This window comes from Strix uralensis, chromosome 7 (assembly GCF_047716275.1).
Source record: "Strix uralensis isolate ZFMK-TIS-50842 chromosome 7, bStrUra1, whole genome shotgun sequence".
Lineage (NCBI taxonomy): Eukaryota > Metazoa > Chordata > Aves > Strigiformes > Strigidae > Strix > Strix uralensis.
The window spans coordinates 39620241-39640159 of NC_133978.1; the positions used below are offsets into that span (position 1 = coordinate 39620241).

The 19919-nt window shown below is 40.8% G+C and overlaps 1 protein-coding gene across 2 annotated transcripts in view; it reads right to left on the reverse strand.

Annotated features, from left to right (window-relative positions):
- C7H10orf90 (chromosome 7 C10orf90 homolog) overlaps positions 1-19919 on the reverse strand; it is a 67606-nt gene that overhangs the window by 5251 nt on the left and 42436 nt on the right. For both annotated transcript variants that reach the window (XM_074874061.1, XM_074874060.1), the window contains exons 4-6: positions 12375-12665; positions 10118-10314; positions 8960-9158 (exon numbers count right to left, since the gene is read on the reverse strand). In XM_074874061.1, the coding sequence (XP_074730162.1) occupies positions 8960-9158; positions 10118-10314; positions 12375-12665 (687 nt within the window). The remainder of the gene's footprint in view (positions 1-8959; positions 9159-10117; positions 10315-12374; positions 12666-19919) is intronic.

The following is a 19919-nucleotide window of genomic DNA, read 5'->3' on the forward strand; positions in this document are numbered from 1 at the left end:
GGCCAGCACAGAGCTTGGGTTTTATATGATTTCCTATGCACTGTGAGTGACAGCTGCTTAAAGTTATGAATTTTTATTCCAGAGATTCTCAGACATAGGATTTCTGGAACAAAACTAATTGTTTTAGGGATTTCCCCCCCACCCCCCCTTTTTCCTAATAAAAGCTGTTAACGACACATTAACATTTCCAGACCTCTGTGCGTAGCCACCAGAACATGCAAGGGATGAAAAACCCAGCCAGGGATTTGCAGACCTGTGACCTATCTTGTAAACAGCGTGACAAGCTAATCTGTATTTCTTCTACGAGATGCTAAGACAGGCTGGTCTCTGTGTTTGAGAGGGGAAGCACCACAGAGGCCGAGAACTGTGCGAGTGCTGGCACATACGGCTGTTCCTCCAGAATAATCCTCTCCTGATGGTACAGAAATGGTCCTGAAGGGTGTGAGACCCATCACTGCCCACAATTCTACCTAGAACTCGGTATGCAGCTCTGCCAGCGGCTTTGAAGGAAGGATTAAAAAGAGGCTCTGGGGAAAATCCTCCAAGAGCAAAATAAATCTACCCTGGTTATAAAAATTCCCTTTGTGAAGCAGTTTGGAGTCAAAAGGTTAACACTTAGGGGTAAACATTCAAATAGTATCTCTCGGCTCACTCTCAGGTCACTATATATAAGAAAAAAAAATCACATACAAGCATCAGCAGAAATAAAGCTAATCCTTGATAGATTTGAGGATTGAAATTCAAAAATTAACTGAAAAATAAATAAAAATCGGTATAAATGAGAAAATAAAAAGCGTATGTGCATTTAAATATTTGTTAATATTCAATACCAAGAAGTGTATTTCGAAGTGGAAGAGCAGCACACATTCAGAGCTATAAAAACCTGCTGAACACATCATGAAGACCTGAATTAACATTCTTTCCTACTAAGTGAAGATCAAAGTGGGGCATAAGGTGGACAATTCCCCAGGTTGATAGTCTTCTAAATTATATTTTATCAAAGTAAGTTCCTTATAAAATTTCATAGGCTTGTATTACTTTTGGAGAAAACCATGCTGAAGGATAGGAAAGAGGGGATTTCAAAGCAGACATTTAGCATTTCTAGAGATGCACTGCAGTTAAAAAAAGGTATAGACAGATAGGCATAAAGCACTTCATTGGTGTATTCAAACCTTGTAATACTACTGAGCTTCTGGTATTTACACCAAAACTGTGTGCAACAGTGGTCTGACACCTCCATAGTGGGAGAAACAAGCCACTTCATCAAGCTGTAAAGGATGGTAAATGGGTCATCGCTGTAATATATTTTAACTAATGCTAAACTGCACCTCAGACAGGATGAGTAACTTTCCTGCTCAGGAAGTTAGTAAATGTTTAGATGGAGCAGAGATAAAATTATTTTGTCGGAACCGTCCCTTGACTTCCTATTTACTGAAACATTTAAAAAAAGAGAAAGACTGGCAAAAATTATCAAAGGCTAAACTCTGAACATCAGAATATACAGACATTTTCCCCTAACATGAATGCAAATTCTCAAAGTTTGTTAGGTGCTAAAATGTGCCTTTGAGGATGTGTTGCCAGTCCCTGCAAAGCAAAGCACTGATAGTGGTCGTTCTCTAATTAAACTGTTTTTTTACTGAGCTGAAAAAATAATTCACCAAAATCCCATTTGCCTAGAGAAGTTATAAGAGACAAAAGATTTTTTTTAAACACTGATTTTTAAAATCAACAGTCCCCTAAAAAATTAATTAGCCTTGAATCTAAGATGAATGTCAAGGTGGCATTCAGCTTAGCATGCCCATAGCACTTCACTGGGAATTCATCCAGAGAATATAAAGTAGTGCCTACACCCAGGGGTGCTGCCCAAACTTTTGGACATTGTGTGGCAATGACTTCATGCAATGAATTACTTCAGTTGCAGTCAACAGATGAGGCTTTGGTGTTATTTATAATTTCCATTAGTTAAAGGTTTGATGGCCAGCCTGCCTGGACTTTCTGCTCATCTCAGAGAAATGCTGAAGCTCAAAAGTGGTCCTTCACCCAGGAGGACCCACAGGAAGGTGGTTCATGGGTGTTCCAGCTGTTCAGGTCTGTCCTACACCATGGCTATTAAGACTTGTGATCCTCCTTAATATTTCAGTACTAACAATGGAAAACATCGTTAATATCTCTAACAAAAGCTGTACATTTTACAGGTTTATGAAAATATTTTCATACTAAATTTGTTTTGGGCATGGTGCAGGAGATTTGGTCCTTTCTGTCCAAATGATACCTGAACATTCATGGATTCCATCCAGAAAAATATTTCATTAATATCTCACCTGGCCTTCCTAAATCATTCTTGCTTAATTAGAGCATATAGTCACGAAAAGCATAACATTTCTTTCAAAAATTAGCAATTAATGAAGAAGGTATGACAGATCCTGGTAAAGTCATCAAAAGATTAATTTAATCTTTGGTAAAATTTACACTAGCTTCTTAATCCTGACTTCTTTAGTTTCAATTTCTAATCATGGGTGAAATTGGACTTTTTACTCCTGGATTAAAAAGTCCATCATCAAAAATTCATTTTTTTATTTGGCTCCTTCAAGACTCCAATGAAATTATCCCCCAGCAAATTGACTGAACTTCATGAGTCACCCATTATCAGGCACATTGTTTCGCTGCTGTCATCATCCACACAGAAAACTCCTCATATTTGAAGATTTTTCAATTTATTGCCACCTTCCTTGCACAGACACTAGCTATCTCCCCCCTTCACAAGGATGAGGGCACAGAGGGGACGTGCTGGTCAGCCCATTCACTGCATCACCTCCTCCCCTGTTGTCACAGTGAGTCCGAGCATCGGGCTCCCGAGGGACAGTATCACCCACTGCTGGTGACCGGGCAATGTGCTGCCGTGTTTGGCTGACTCATAGGCACTGCTCTAATCAATGTGATGAGTAATAATATCATAAAAATCGGTCATTCCTCTTCCTAATTCAATTACCTGACTGCAGCTTAGTCTTTACTCAGAGCTGTCAGCCTTAACCAAGAGGCTAGGTGCCAAGAAGTTCAGCAGCACTACTGCCAGCTGTGAGTTTTGATGGGGAAAAGGAACCTGAGAAATGGCACAACTAAAGTCACGCACGAACAGAGATGGGCTGGTGGCCGCAAACATCTCATCAACCGCCAATCGCATCTGAAGACCACAAATATGCATGTTAGGGGCTGCAGGATTTGCCGGCTGCACACTTATTGCATATTCTCCAACTGCCATCTTCTCCTCTCCAAATAAAAACCTCCCTGGCGTAGAGCTTCTCAAGAAACCAGCCCCTTGCAAACACAAACAAACAAACAGCAATCCTCGCCCTCCAGGCTTTTGCAGTTACAATAAAGCTTTTTGGAAAGATTTAGAAGCATGACTGAGGAGGTATAAACTTGTTTCCAAAATATTACTAAAGATACAGGATTTGGATACAAATCCAGAGAAACACAGCAGGCACCGCGGTAGGGGTTGAATGGTAACGTTCAACTTATATTGCCATTTCCAATGAACCACCGCCCTCTCAAAGGAAAGGAAAATGGAAGGTATGAAAAAACCATATGTGCCTGAGAAATTTTTTTAAACCTCTGAAAGTGCTTGTGTACACTAAGATCACAAGGCTGTTCATTATGCAGATTTAAAGGCCTATAAACAGCTGGTAGTCCTGTCACTGAAGTAATTACATTACGGTTTTCGAGATTTAAATCCAGTTATTTGAACATTGTTCCTATTCAGTTCGTCACAGTGGGATCTCTAATTTGTTCAACATAGTCAACAGCAGAGTAGTCTATCTTGGACTAATTAGCACTCTCAAAATTTAGCAGTACACATTACACAGCACAAAGGCTAGCGTGAGAGTTGCAGGTTCTCTGCCTTCAAAGTGCTCTTGTGATGATAAAATCTTCTGCAGGATAAACATTTTCATTTTTCTAAGATTACTTTCAGCATTTCGTAAAATCCTGCTCATGAATTACAATTAAAAACGGTAAACAACTTGGGTTTTTTTAAGGATAAGAAGGTAAACGGAAACCGCACAGATGTTGGTATTTATATGGAAATGATGTTGAATGCAAATTATTTCTTTCTCCTACAGGAAACTAAAGTTGTAACAACACTGTCAAAACATTAGAAAACTGTACTAGCTAATAATTTCATATTATCAATAAAGACATTTTAGTCTGATAGAATATCTCAGGTGGAGAAAAATCTCTGAAGGTCATTGTTCTTTTTTTTGGGTAAAAATCATTTTATTGAAATAAAAGCTGCAAGTCCGGAGTGAAGTGCATGTAAGAAGCTTATTTCAAAGAGATATAATTGCAGCAAACTTGTCAAGTGCAGTGGGAAACATCTCGGGCTGAAGTTTAATCCCCATTTAAGCCTGCATAAAAGCAGCTGCTGCCCAAGGGGACAGTCCCACCTCTCCCCGTCCTGTGCCACCTTCCCAGGTGGGCATGGATGTGCACATGGGGAACTGGGCCAGGGAATGTCCTCTGGTGGTGGGAAACTAATCGGATAATTAATGTTATTGCCAGGGCTTGTGGCAAGTATGTTGCAGCGACCTGCTCCGTGAGCACCTCGGGGTTGCACAGAGACACTCTACTCCTGCCCAGCCACAAATGCACTTATAATCCATCCTTGGGGTTGCTGTGTCGGGGTCAGTGGAAATTAAACTCATCAGCCAACCTGCCTTTACGAGAAAGACCATTGGAAAAATATACGAGGGTGTGCTGGCAGCGAGCCCTATGAACCCCAGAGCCATGCAGACCTCTACCTCCACAAATCCCAAAGACATCAGGAGAGAGAAAAAAATGAGAAAGGAGGAAACCATCAGACTGAAAAAAAAGCAACCACAAGGTCACACCCTGAAGCCTAGAGGTGCCATCAATAAAATGCTGTATTCATAAGCAGGTTTTCAGGTCATCATTTTACCCTCTTGGGTTCTAAATTTCAAATGTTTCAATGTGTGTTGCTGTGAAAGAGCAGCCAGCTTCCTGAGACCAAGAAATCTGCAGGCAGGCTGCATTTGGTAGAGGATTTTTAAGACTAGCAGGGAGAACAGAAGACCCAGTAGTACTAGTACCAAATAAAATACCAATGGCTATGGGGACGTGGCAAAGTAACTGCCCTGTGTGCGCAGAAGTGTTTGGCACCCAGTTCTCTTGACTTATGATGGCTGAGGTCTATGATCTGGTTTGGTCTTTATAAGTGACTGCCACAGGCACAGGCTTCTAGATGACTACAGGAACGTACGTGGCACTGTAGGGAGGACACAGGGCAGGTCTGTGCCCTCCGCTGCTGCCCAGTGCACCCCGGGCAGCCAAACTGTATGCTGGAAAGCAATGGTTGAGATAACTCAACGCTGGGCCTCAGTCACCAGCCCCTGTCCCAGCTCTGGTGTCACAGTCTGCTGCTCCTGGACCACCACCAACTCACAACCAGGCATAACCAGAGAGGGAGGTGGTATTCAGGACCTTCTGTGTTTGGACCTACAGGCACACCTTAGGATATTTTTCCTCTTCTTTGTGCCCCGCATATATCCCAGGCTCTCTATCACTTGAAAAGCTGTCTTTGAAAGACATAGTCAGGGATGAACCCTGCCACGTTTCCTTTGCTCAGCCAGCTTTGGCTGGCAGGCAGCTTTTGGTGTCATCTGTGCACGGGTGCGGTACACGAGCAGCCTGGGAGCTCTCTTTGGGAAGGGTACGGTCTCGTTACACCCATAAAAATGGGAGGCTGGTGCCAAGGGAGGCAGTGCTGGTCTCCTCCCTCACTATCTCACACCCTCCCTCTCGCCTTCCCTGCACCAGCTCACCCGATCACAACACTGTTTGATGAGCTGGAGCAGTCATTTGATCTGATAAAGACTCAAAGGGAATCCTAATTTAAAAATAAAAAATTAAAAAGTTCCTGCTAGATTCAGCTGAAATATGAGGGCATGGATGGGCCACACACAGTGACAGAGCAGGCGGTGACACTGGTGGCTGTGCCCACAGCCTCCCTTGCACCATGTTATAATGCGAAATGGCATCCTCAGATCACTGAGGGATTTTGATGTCGACTTCCCACCTCAGTAAATTAAACTGTGCTTGCATCCCCTACATGGACTACAGCTGCATTTCCATTTCATTTTACTTATGTTTTCTAAAACATGAGACAAAGTCTTGCTTTAAAAGCACATTTTACATGCTAAAATGGCTTTTCCAGAGAACACAGAATAATGGTGACAACAAACAATAACTTCTCTTCCTTCCAACTTTGGGGGCAGGCAGAAAGGAAGGAGAAGGTTGTGACCCTGGTGTCATCAGCAGAGACATCAGAAGGACACAGACAGCCAGTGCCCTTGGTGAGCATGAGGGAGAAGCCCTTGTCTCTTCTGCAGGAGGGGTTGCAACTAGAAAAGTTTGGAAGCATCTGTAGGAAACAAAGATCCCCCACTCTGGAACTCATTACTGATACAAATCCTTCTGCACAATAGTATTCACCAGAAGAAGTCCTAAAATACCAATTGTCAGAATTCAGACCAAATTAAATATGCTCAGTACACTCCTACACAGCCCTCTGAACTGTAGCCTACACATTTGTGCTTTATCAAGAATCTAGGATTTCCAATATTAACTATAGTTATGCTTAAATAACAGACAATGTGACACTTCTGTCATTATAAAAATATTAAGATCTCACAAAAATTACATGTGGATACATGAAGGCAGATGAGTTATAGAAACAAAAGATTGTCTTTAGACAAATTGATCTTTAATGACCAACCACTAAAAGAGGGAAATAGTAATTTACTTGAATAATTAATGAATATATTTCAGTATTATGCTTTTATTACTCATTAAACAAGCATAAAGATTAATCTTTAATTATAATTTAAGGAGAAACAGGTTTAACCCTTCATTCTTTTGTTCTGTAAAGTATTTGCAAAGTTGTGTGTGTGACTTTTGAAGATGACCAAACAAAGGGGGATATATATGGACAGTGGGATTAAGGCACCCTCAGCAAGTTTGCCAACGACACCAAGCTGTGTGGTGTGGTGACACGCTGGAGGGAAGGAGCCCCCAGCTCTAGGGGCACCAACATCAGAAGGACATGGACCTGCTCGAGCAGGGCCAGAGGAGGCCACGAAGATGCTCAGGGGGCTGGAGCAGCTCCCCTGTGAGGACAGGCTGAGAGAGTTGGGGGTGTTCAGCTGGAGAAGAGAAGGCTCTGGGGAGACCTTAGAGCGACCTCCCAGGACTTAAAGGGGCTACAGGAAAGGGGGGTGGGACTCTTGATCAGGGGCGTAGGGATAGGACAAGGGGTAATGGTATTAAGCTGAAAGAGGGGAGATTTAGATGAGATCTAATGAAGAAATTCTTCCCTGTGAGGGTGGTGAGGCCCTGGCACAGGTTGCCCAGAGAAGCTGTGGCTGCCCCCTCCCTGGAAGGGTTCAAGGCCAGGTTGGACGGGGCTTTGGGCAACCTGGGCTAGTGGAAGGTGTCCCTGCCCATGGCAGGGGGTTGGGACCGGATGGCCTTTAAGGTCCCTTCCAATTCGAACCATTCTGTGATTCTATGGTTTGCCACTTCTAAGGTATACGACAAACTCCTGGCCTGTGTCACTGCCTGCTGGGAGGGCTTGCTGGTGCTGGCACAGAGCCCCCAACACTGCAGGGCAGCACGGTCCCAAGAGATCTGAGCCCAAGTAAATTAACCTGGATAGTTTAAGCGGTGAATGAATTTTACTGACTCTTTAAAATATAATTCATGTTTTGTGCTTTGTTTGCTTATGCTTATTTAGCTCTTACTATAAAAAATACGTATCTGATTTAAGGTAGACTCTGTCATGGCACAGCATCAGCACAGATGTAGCGATGGAAATTGGTACTCTGCAATGCAAAACATGTCAAGAGCCCTGAGATGGGGACTGCACCCAGCTTTCCTGCACCCAATCTCATTCTCCAGGGAGCAAAAAACATATATGTTTTTCCCAGCATTAAGGACATCAAAGATTTTCTTTCCTGCTTCCTTCAAGTGACCGATCTAGTTGTTGAATGTTTTCAATTGATTTACTTTTCAGTAGAATAATGTGGCTTCAAACAGCCACAGATTTAAAACCAAAATGTTTTGCTTTTAAAAAGAGGAACGCCAATCCATCAAATAAATCTTTTTCTTTAGTCAACTGAATTAACTAACAGCCAGATGGCAATTAAAAAAAAAAAAAAAAAGAAAGAAAAGAAAAACAAAAGTGATTTGTTTAACATATTGTGCCCAGATAATATTTACAGAGGTGCTATTGGGAGGGAGCTGCAAGGGAGTTGCTCAGAGAAAACTGTTTTACTCGCTGGATATTGAGTCTGTTTACCACTAGGGTAATAAAACAACCTAATCAACCTGAATTAGAAATCACAGAGTTTAGATGCATTGATTTAGCAGCCTTGCATACAGCTGCCAGGCAGACAAGTGTTCTTTGACCTCTAGCTCACTGCTGAGGGTTTCATGAGCCAAGTGGCAAGTCCACACCTAAAGCTGCTGAGAAGATCAGATTGGGCCTCCTACCCCAAATCTCACCTACCACCTGCAACTTCACTCCCCAAACTGGTCTTTCCGTGGGCTGTGAGAGGTATGAAATACCATTTATTGCTATCATCGCTACATCTAGCAGTGACTTGCATCATGCTGAAGAACACAACTTCATGTGACAATGACAAAAGGTCCTGAAGGAAGTCTCCTTCCACATCACAGACCACAGAAAACACCTCATCCCCACTAACCCATCTCTGTGCTTTAGAGACTTTCTGCTCTGAGCATTAGGACAGACGCTGGAGCATTGGTAGGTGAAACAGGAGAAGCAGGTCTCATGTTTTTTCACAAAGTTAATATGGAAATACTGTACGTGTGGCAAGATTTCAATGGCACCCACCAACCCATTGCTGGTCACAATTCAACTTACCACTGAGAGGGTGAGGAATGGTGTATTGCTTTTTTTTGCTTGAAGTGGACGCTGAGGAAAGCTTACGAACAAGCACTCCTTGGTTGCTTGCAGGAGCATCACTCTGCTGGGCTTTCCTCAGCTGGACCATATGCTCAAGTCTCTTCAGCCTTTCTTGTGAACGAGAGATGAACTGAGGCTTATGGATTTCTAGTGCTTCCTAAGTGAAACAGAGAAACCGCTTTGTTTTAAAAGGAAGAAAAAAAATGTGATATGCATGTAACTGGCTTCAGCAAGAGATTATCACTGAAAATGATTGCTTGTCTGTATGAAAGTTATCTAACTGCCTTCCTATCTGTCTTTCTGCCTTTTACTCTTAGAAAGCTGCCTTGGTGTGAAATTTCCAGATCAGACAAAGGAGAATTTCTGAGAAAAAAACAACTTTCAGAAAACATATCCAAAAGGTTTTGAATTACATACTTTTATAAGTTAGCCAAATTCAAGTTCTTGATGTTTTGCCTATTTCCTTGTCTCACCCCATCGCTGAAGCAGCTTGTCACTGACAGTTCACAAACTTTCCTGTTTATTTAGATTGTCATGCAGATCTACGCATGGATGATCCAGAAAGAAAACGCTTTCCAGTCAAAGGCTGCTTCAACATTTAAGAATGTCTTGGGACAGAAGACAGAAGCGGAGACTGGTCTGCAACATGCACCGGAGGAGAAGGCAGGAAAGCACGTTTGCTGCTGCGGCTTGGTATCAACCTGGGGTTGTGTCCATACCTACAGCTGCTGATTGTGGTACTGGATGTCGTGCCCATTTGGGAAATTGGCAGTTTTGAGGTACAATTTCAAAAGCGTCTTTGGGAAATTTGTAAATCCCCAAACTTTCACCATGTTCCTCTACAAGAATAGCAGGTGGGGCTTAGAATATGGAGCTTTTACAACCAGATGGCCAAGCAAGTCTTGGCAGCTTGTGCAAGCTACCAAAACTTCACTGGAAAGAAGAAAAATCAAGGAAATATGAACTTCTGCCCTCAGCTACTTCCCTGGAAGCAAACACCGTCCATGAAAAAAAAAAAAAAGAAAAAGAAAGGAAAAAAAATTTTTAAAAAGAAAAAAAGTAAAAAAAATAAAAATAAGTCCCCATATTAACAACAACAACAAATTGATATTTTACCCTCAGCGTCTGTGGGGCTGGTGGAGTTTTCTGAGGCTGGGAGCCGATTTCTGGCCGGGTGAACACGTCGTTTTTCTCACGAGTAACATCTGGCGAGCGAACCGCGGATAGTGTTATCCTGCTGGCTCGCTCCCGCTCGTCCTCCTCCTCCTTGTGCTCCTTTATTTTGTCACTTGAACCACAGAATTCATAATCACCTTCGAGAGATTTAAAAGTTCATTAAGAGTGCATGGTTAATTTTTTATTGGGTTCTCCACCTCATTAGACATAGAGGGCAATTTCTGAAATAAGAATGCCAAGGTATTATTAATAGGCCTCATTAAGCAGAATAGATCAAATCTAATCATAGGTGCTACTCACTGCCCTGTGACACCCAGAGTATCTTTCACATTAAGCCAGACATCACATTGAAGCATAATTAAACCGCTCGGATGCTTAGCTCCATTTGCTGGTATTCGCTTCCCAAAAGCAAGACACTTCTGTAACACAGCTGCATCATGGAAAGCAAAGGATATCACGCTGCAGCTTGCAGTTTGAGTTCATTTCAATTTATTGCATGCATTGTAGGAAATAACATATTGTTATGGGCCTTAATCACATATCATTTCTCTTTGACCATACTGAGGCTTTCATAAACACTACTCTTCCTTTTTTTCCTTGTTGATAGTACAGTTTGCTTTCTATCATTTCTATATATTCATTAACCAGTGGAATGACTCCATGAAAAAAAAAAAAAAAAAAAAAAAGGTTTATATGCATTATAGCATATTATTATGAAAGCTGTCAATTCACAAAGTCCTCCATTGAGAACAAGAAGATTATTTTCTACACTTATAATATTGCTTTAATGCTCTATGAGTGATATTCCCAGCATGAATTAGGACCAAAAGAGGCTATGTGCTCAAAAATCAGAGTTGAAAAGATTCTCATTTGAAGGACAGAACGAATCCAAAATAACAAAGGAACTTCGAAGAACTCCATATGAACTATTTTGAAAAGTCACACTGGAGTACCTCTTCCTTGCCAAATAATTTGATTTCTAGAACTAAGTATCTGGGAATAAAGCCCATTACTGTTTTATTTCAATTTCTAGTTACAATAAACTTAAAATATTTTCCTCTTTATGACATATTGTACATATTATATTGTACTTAAAAAAAAATATTAAAGTGATCTGTGTTGGGTACATTTGCCTTATAAAAGCCTGAACCATACTTCCTCCCTAATACTGCTCTTGTTAACATTTTGGAAAAAAACTTGAAACCTGTGAACATGAAAATAAACTCCTCGATAAGCCAGGTTTACAGAGGTGTTGATTAACTTTATCTTTGATAGATCTCAGTGGATGCTTCGCTTTTGTAAAACTAAGTCACTTCCAGTTAGGTAAATGGCATGATTTAACGTCAGGCACTGAAAGCAGAACGTAGGCTTCTCTTGTCTAAATGGGTGTTATATTCAGTAGCTTTAAGGGCAATAATGAAAAAGTTTTGCTTACCTGCCTACAAAAAAATCTGTAAGAAAAAACACTGTAAGAAAAAAAGGCTATATGATCATTATAGCATTTTTAAGGTATTCTTGGAGTAAATTTCTCACAAACTCGTTGATACTAAAGCCAAATTAATCTACACTTTATCTCAGTTGTCTTCTGCAAAAATACCTTATGCATGAACACAGCTGCTTCTGTCATCTCCATTTTAGCTACGTGAATAAATGTTGGAAGCAAGACATCCCAACAAGTGCTGAACTAGAAAAAATTATGTTTTACATGCTGAAACCTTGTTGACAATCAATTGTTAAGCCTTTTCTTTTTTTTTTTTTTCTTCATAACGATCTCTCTAAACAAGGTATTTCATGCTGTGCCCGTGCACCACACAGTTCAGGATGTCGTGCCAAAAGAAAAGATTGCAGAAGTAAAAGAAAGGTATCAGAACAAGGTTGTAAAAATAACCTCATTTCTGGTGTTTCTTGGTTGGACTGGGACCGCTTGACTCTGCAATTTTAATGTTTTTTCAAGATTTTCTTGAATCTACTTGCAAAGTAAGCCTATCTTTCTCATTTTAATCTTGTTTTCTATTAACCATAGCAATGTATACAGTCAGATTAGTTGATTGATCTCTCACCAGATGACTCATACTCAGCACTTAAAGCTGGACAAAAATGGACTGACTTTCCATTATTTCACTTTTTTCTTTGAGACTGATCTCATCTTATTATTGAAACCATATTCTTAACAACCACAGTAGGATTTGTACCTTACTTTTTAGGAGCTGGTTTTGCCTGTGAACATTTTCTTCCGAGAGGATTCTCGATGAAGCTTTTATATTGCACATACTACTGGAGACAGACATTTTTGGTTTCAGGATGCCCTCTGCTTGGATCTCTTTGGATTTGGAGGTGCCTTTGGAGGGACCTGTCTTTTTTGATGAGCCATCAGTAGCAGCAGCGATTGCCTTTCTGGATGTTGTATCTGGAAGAGAGCCAGAGGCCGTTGTGCTGCTCCTGCCCATGGTGCATTGCTGCTTCTTGCTTCCTGACAGCATTTGTGTTCCTGTGAAAAACAGAAAAAACAAGCCCAAATTCTATAACAAAGGAAGTTTTTTTCTTCTCGGCCCTCTAGTCCTCATAATTTTTATTTCCTGCAAGACCATTTTCAGTCGTATATTTTAAAAGTTGTAACTGATACAAATTTTATCATGACTGCCTTGCAGCTGTACTGCAAAAAAATGTTAACGATAGAAATACTCAGAGGACACTCTTCATAAACTGCCATTCTAAATAATACATATACACTCTGATGGGCAGCATGGAAGAAGTCAAGACACCTCTGACAAGAAAGTAAGCTATGTGTCTTTGTCTTATCTCTTATTCACTCGAGAGGAACATTTTAGATTGGTTAAACCTGGTCACAGTTACAGTTACGGATCCAATGGTGGCTGTGTTGAAATCTGAGGTCCAAGTGGTTTCAGGAACAGGGTTTTAACCTCTCTGTAGTGGATGCAGCTGCCTCAAGAGCATCACCCATTTCCAACATTTCTAGTGCCCCGTTCTACCTCTGCACAAAGCCGCAGCAGGAACCAGCAGCAAAAAGGTCTGATTTGTACAAGATATCCTTTCCCCTGGAATTGTGTTGATGAGAAGGATGTTACACAGCAGATACAACTGCAGGACCCTGCCATGTCACAAGTGACAGAGATCATTGGGTAAGCTCTGCGCTGTACAAACCTTGAGAGATGATTCAAGCTGACCACCGCCACTGCCAGCAAAACCCTAGAAAATGGAGAGCGTGGGCAAATAAGCACACAGAAGTGTATATTTTCCAAGGTGCATTTTAGACAGAGTTTTGAAGGGAGGACAGGTAGAATAGTGGAAAAAAAAAAAAAAAATCAAGAAATGAAATCCAAAGAATTAGGGACAGCATGAAAGTGCATCAGGATCAGCAAGGTGGGGAGAAAGAGTGAGCAGACTGGAATTATTTTATATCCCTATAAAGCACTCAGCAGTGGTCACTGGTAGGGAGGGACCCACAGGACCATGCCCACAGCATGGCTCAGCTCTTCCTTTTTAATCACGTGCATAAATTGCCTATTGGCAGTCCTAGTCACAGGCTGACCTGAGACCTAAAGATTTATGTAGGTGGAAATTATCAATAGCTATTAAAAAACTCTGAAAGAAGGCAACGACGAGATTTGGGGGATACAAGGGAAGAAACTGTAACTGGTTTCAGACCTAACCATAAACCTAAACAAACTGGGCAGGGATTGTCCTGTTCTGTATTGTGGACATAAGACATTTAATAAATGACTGCTCTTTCATGGCAAACAGTTTTAAAAGTGGCCACATAATACTTTTCTCTGCTGATTCATTCTCAGCAGCTGCCCCTCTCTAAACACTTCTTTCCAGTGTCTTGGTTGAGGGCAGAGGGAAGATTAGAATTGTGTTTCACCGTTGATCCAATCCATGAGAAAGAGTGAGATGGCACATCATGTTAGATGCTTCCTTATCTCATAGTCATTAAGTAAAATTAGATCCTGCAGTGTGGTGCAGGAGGTTTTCAGTTCACTTTCCCAATCCTTAATCCACTCACAATAGATGAGAAATATTCTTTGCCACAAAATGATGGTCTCTTACACATTTTAGTGATCTGAATGGCTCATGTTTCTTTTTGATCATCCTGTATTTCTGAGAAAATCAGAGGCATTAAGGTACAGTATTTAGTGTTTTTCCCTTACCACGCAGATCAGAAAGCTTTTAACATCTTAAGTTCCCTTCTGTAACTGCCCATACAGGGAGAAGGAGTCAACTTCTCAGGGGATCCTCTAGTGAGGGATCCCTGAAGATCAGCATAGACAGAAAAAAACCCACTTTTTTCTAATTAAATTCATTGAGATGAACCCCATCCTAAGCAATTTCACAGCCATACAGAAAATCTGGTCAAAGCAAGGAAGTGCACACAGAGCTCCCAAATTCTAGTCTAGCATCCAAGCTCTCCCTCTTATCCCTGGTATAACTTGTTTTTCTCCTTGCTCTTCACACAATGCCACTATTTGCCTTATCTTTTGTCAAAACTTAGCTCTCTTCACAGATGAAAAGAGTTTTGATGCAAATACTCTCAACAAACTGGACAGACTCGATTCTGTACGTACACTCAGTTAGAGCTCATGCATATAGTGGTCTGTTCCTTCATTCCCTGACTGATCCCATACCTGCAGTTACACACTGTGTTTCAACAAATCTTTTATGACATACAGAGGGAAAAAACATTGGGACAGATTAATGGGGTCATGGGCATCAAAGAGTGTTTGTGGGAGGAGGTAGAAACAGGCAGCACGGTAGGAGAAGATGAAGAAAGCAGCAGGTATCATTAAGTAACTGCAGAAGGCAGAGAAGGAAGTCTTTTCACAAAGGCAGCCAAGATACTAGAAGGATAGAGGGAAAAAAACCAGAGGGGAGCTAAGCCACAGAAAGAACTTGAATGGAAAACAGATTATCTCTTTAAATCATCTTTTAAATTAAAATAGTTTACTAGCCAGCAGAAAGCAGAGAGGAAAAGAAAAGAAAGTGGAAAGGAGAAAAGAGTTTCTGCTCATCCAAGGCAGCATCACAGTAGGAGATAATTTGCCTTCATATCAAGAAATGGTCTGTGCCACAAATGTAGGTGTTGTGAAGCCAAACAGCTCCTTCACTGAGATTTTCAGACCACTCGCATCCCTGTTGTGTCCCCAGGAGAGGCTATTTGCTATGGCTGGGCACTGGTATCCAAAACTACAGCGCAAATTGTAGGGTGATGAAAACGGGCTGCAAGGTAGCAGAACAAAACCATGGAGACCAAAGCGAGTGAAGGAGTTGTCTCTAAGTCACATCTCTAACATCTTAGAATATGGATCTGAACAAAAGAAGGAAGAGTTGCCTGGAGAATTCACACTCCATTTACTCCTAACTACCAAACTAGCTATTTGTGGATATTGGCTTCCAAGTGTAAGTACAGTAACCATCAAGAACTGAGAATTAAGCCCCAGGAATTTTCTTACATGTAGTGCAAATGGAGACAGCCTTCCCTTCTGCGCTGCGCCCCTTCCCTGCTAAAAGGAATGCCACCAGTGGCATTCAGCCCATAAGGTTTGGGGAATCCCAACAAAGCTGTGGATTGGAGAGAAAGAAAAGGAAAGAAAGGCATGAACAAGACTAGGAATGGGGTCTAAAACTAGAAGAAGGTGATGGCTGCTTCTTAACATTTTATGCAAACAAAAGAATGTTGAAGAAAGAATGTTAAAAAGCAAGATTCCTTATGAAATTCAGGTATAAAACCACTACATCCTTTCTGCATGAGAAGTGTCTTCCTTAGATCTTGTACTAATATTATAACTAAATCTTAATCCTTATTAGATTCACAGTATGGTGGGGATTTTTTTTTTTTGGTAGTTAATTAAGGCAATAAGAAAAGGTGTGCCTTGTTCTTGTCTAACATCAAAGGCAATCAGAATAATAACTGAGCCAATTTGCTAAATTCTTTCCTCTAATTCCCTCTTGAATTAACCTTTCAATTCAAAAGGTACACCCAGGTGCAGTCAATCCCCAGGAAAACACAGCAAAGCAAACCAGAGATGGGCTCCAAAGATCAACTCCCTCATCCTCAAAGCAGCTGTCAATTATCTTAACTAACAAATACAAATGCAAATGAAATTTAGGAAAAAAGAAAAAGGCAAAGGTACTTACAGGTAAGATCACAGAGTTTCACTCTGTACATTCTGGATCCATTTTTAATACACTGTGTGGGGAATTAGGACTGTTAGTCTCATTAAGACTATCTGGAATTGTATATCTAAATCCCCACGCACCGAACTTGAAATATATATGCCCCTCTGAGAATAGCTAGAATTGCAACTGGATGACTAGCAATATATGTTTTTTCTATTATCCCAGCTGAAAAAAGGCTTTAAATCTAATGAACAAAGACATGCAAGTGTAATGCTTTGGGAGATACAGGAGAACAAAAGTCGAAGAAACAGAAAGCGGAATGACTCTGTTAATAAAATTCAGCAAATATAGATCCTAGTTGTAACAGTTCAGCTGCTTATAGGAGCAAAAGTTAAGGAACAAAATAATAATTACATTTGGAGAAAAGTAATTTTTGCCCTATGCAAGAAAGAAAAAGACAACAGTTCAGTTTTTAAATAATGATTTAGTGAAAACCATATGATATTGGAGGAGTTAAAAATACCCCTGTAAAACCAGGGGTAGGTTTTCAAAAGCTCTTTTTTTTTTAAAGAATCCTTGATCTCTGAGTAAAATAAGTATATTGTTTTACTGTAAAGTATCTTTTTACATTTTCCTCCCTCTCCCTTCAGGGGGTTTTGCTAACAGGAAGTGACCCTGCATTACAGCAGGTTAAACTTGCCTTTCCTTGAAACATGGATAATTCAGGCAAACATACCCTTTTCCATTGTTACTTTTTTTTTTTTTTCCACTTTACAGCAGGATAATGCAGCTTTTCAAACTTTCGTCTAACACTCTTCCTAGTGTTTCAGTGTGGATTTTTGACGCTTCATGACAAAGTGCTTCTTTGAAATTGGCCAAGGCTCATTTTCTCAGATGCACAGCACCACAAATCCTCCACGACCACCAAGCAAGCCTGACAAGAGGTGGCCGGGGAAGGAGACACACAGCGTTGGTTCACTGTGTGTCATTAATGAGATCAGACATCACCACTGTAGGTAGGCTTTACATTATAGACCACCTGCTGGGTTGTTTTGTTTGGGTTTTTTTGGTTTTTTTTTTAATTTAATAAAAGCCCTATGCCCTGGGCTGCTGAGCTCTCCCAGACCTCCGTGATGGGAGCAGACGCTGCCAATACCCCAGGCAGAGAGGACCAGCAATTAATGTTCCTTAAATGTGAGAATTTTTTACCTTCTTCAAGATTTAGATGCAGGCATATGTAGGAATAGGTTGTACAGAGCCCACACGTGCCTCAAGCAGGCAACAGTGATCCATAATCCAAACCAAGACTCCAGCCTCCTGATGACAAAGACTGATGACTCAATTCCTATCATGAATCAAGTATTACCACTCCTAAGCCATACGATCTTAGATATAAGTAAACAGACCGCATCATCTCAACAGCCTGGTAACACAGAAAAATGGAAACATTGAGAGCAATGACAATATTATTAGTTATTTCAGTGTTTGTCAAGGGATGGAAGATAGGATGGATAATTTATTGTTCAGATAACTGCCAAGGAAAAAACATCACTTTTAATCATTCAACAAGGTGCAGTCAGCAAGGAGTACTACAAAATTCAGGTGTTCGTACTAAAATTTCTGCTGACCAGCAGTGAGACCTATGTTCCTAACTGCCTTCTGATGGTTGTCAAATGACTCGTTTGCAAGAGGCAGTGTCAGCTGCTGTTCAGCATTAGCATCCATGGAAACTATCTGAATTGCAAAAAATCCTGACAGTAATGTAGCTCTTCCCGTGCTCCTTAATCAACACTTAGTGCTTAACAAGGTCTTGGATTTACTTGTCAATAAAAACCTGGCACTGGATCCTGAAAAACAGGGCTGGGCCATATCCTCAGTTCCATTCCCAGAACTGTCAAGACCCAAAGTTGAGGCACGTTTGTAAGCTTGAACCAAGAGAATCAGTCAGACTGATACTCCCAATGAACATGTCATTGTACCTATACTAATGCTTCTTCAAACAACCCTGCCTGGTGAGGATAAGGCTTAATTATCTTGGCTATATCAATAACTCCTCAAGCTAAGAGTCTAGATTAAAAAAATTATCTCTAACAGAAAAGGATTTTTTTTCTTAGCTAGCTCTTTTGTTTTTTTTCAAAATGATGTTGACAGCTGTGGACACATTTCTTGGAAGGAAGATGCTTTCTTTTGCAAAAGCTAATATTTGACTGTAGAAAGTCATAATAATTTAAAAGAGAAAGCTTATCAAGTTTACCTAAGAGCTGTTAGGTTTCAAACCTATAATCAGTCCAAAATGGGAAGAGCCTCTTGATTTCAAGAAACATCTTGTTTACAGAAGGCTTTTGGCAAAATTAATGTAGTCCAACACTTGGCTTCAGAGCAAACAATTCCATAATGCAGCTAATCAACAGCACCTAACAATAAGTCTCTCTGTGGTGGCTGCCATTTTATTTTCTCAAAACACTTTGCAAATAATTAATCAATTTCCTCTCTTGGTGTTAAATAAGGGAATGCCACTTATTTCAGGGAGCTAATGGGTAGCAACGTGCCGCTCGGGACAGGATGTGACACACCAGCTCCAGCGGCGCACAGAGAGGCTTGGTGGAACAAGAGCGTAATTTGCAATGACTGCACCAGCAAAAAGGAAACGTTCCTGCCTGGCACCTGCAGGAGATCATCTTACACTCTGAATCATGAGACTGTATTATTGCTGCAGAATATTTTAGTGGTCAGGAAATAATCCACCCACATGATTTGATTCGACTGCTTGCACCAGTGAGTTCCCAATACCCAGCTGGTTGACAATAGCATTTGTATATTTTGCTAACATTTTTCCCCTTTGCTTCCTATGTGCTGGGACAGGATAAAAGGAAAAATATTCCCTTTTCATTAAACTTTTCATAATTTGGAGGTTGATCAAGCACCTGCTAATTATTTTCTCATTGAAGATAATCAGTCTTCGATTTTAGACTCATGTCTCAAATCATCACTGGTTTTCCTGTCATTCCCTTTGGCCATGCTATACCAAGTCCGTGTCTTTAACAAACCCAACACTCCGAGGCAACTGGTCCTCAGAGAGGATCTCTGTTCATATTGTTAAGAACCATGGAAGCGGTTATTCAAAACACTTTGAAATTTGCTGCTGTACTTTCAAGACATTCTCTGTGACATTCACGTAACAAAAATCTCAGACATCCATGTTTGCATTTCAAGGATGTCATGCTAGAAGCTATCAGGCACTATTGTAGTGATTCAAGGAGTAATCTGATGCAGTGTGGCTTTAAGAAAAAATGTTCAGGATGATTCAGAACATTTAAATGGTGATTTGCAGGGTAAGAAATGTATCGACCACTTGGTATTCTCATCATGTCAAAGACACCTAGTTGTTCAGCTCTTTCTAATAATTTACTGCAGCCAGACTGAGCCAAGTACTCGTTTCACAGACTGCAGAAGAGTTGCTCCTAGTTTAAACCAAGTGTGAATAAGGGGAAAATGAGGCCCTTTACTCCAGTGGCATAATGCAGTCACTGAAACTGCATAGCCCGTCTCTTTCTCTTAATCATTATTTTAATGATTCTAGTATTCAGCCCTCCACTGCTTGCCCTGA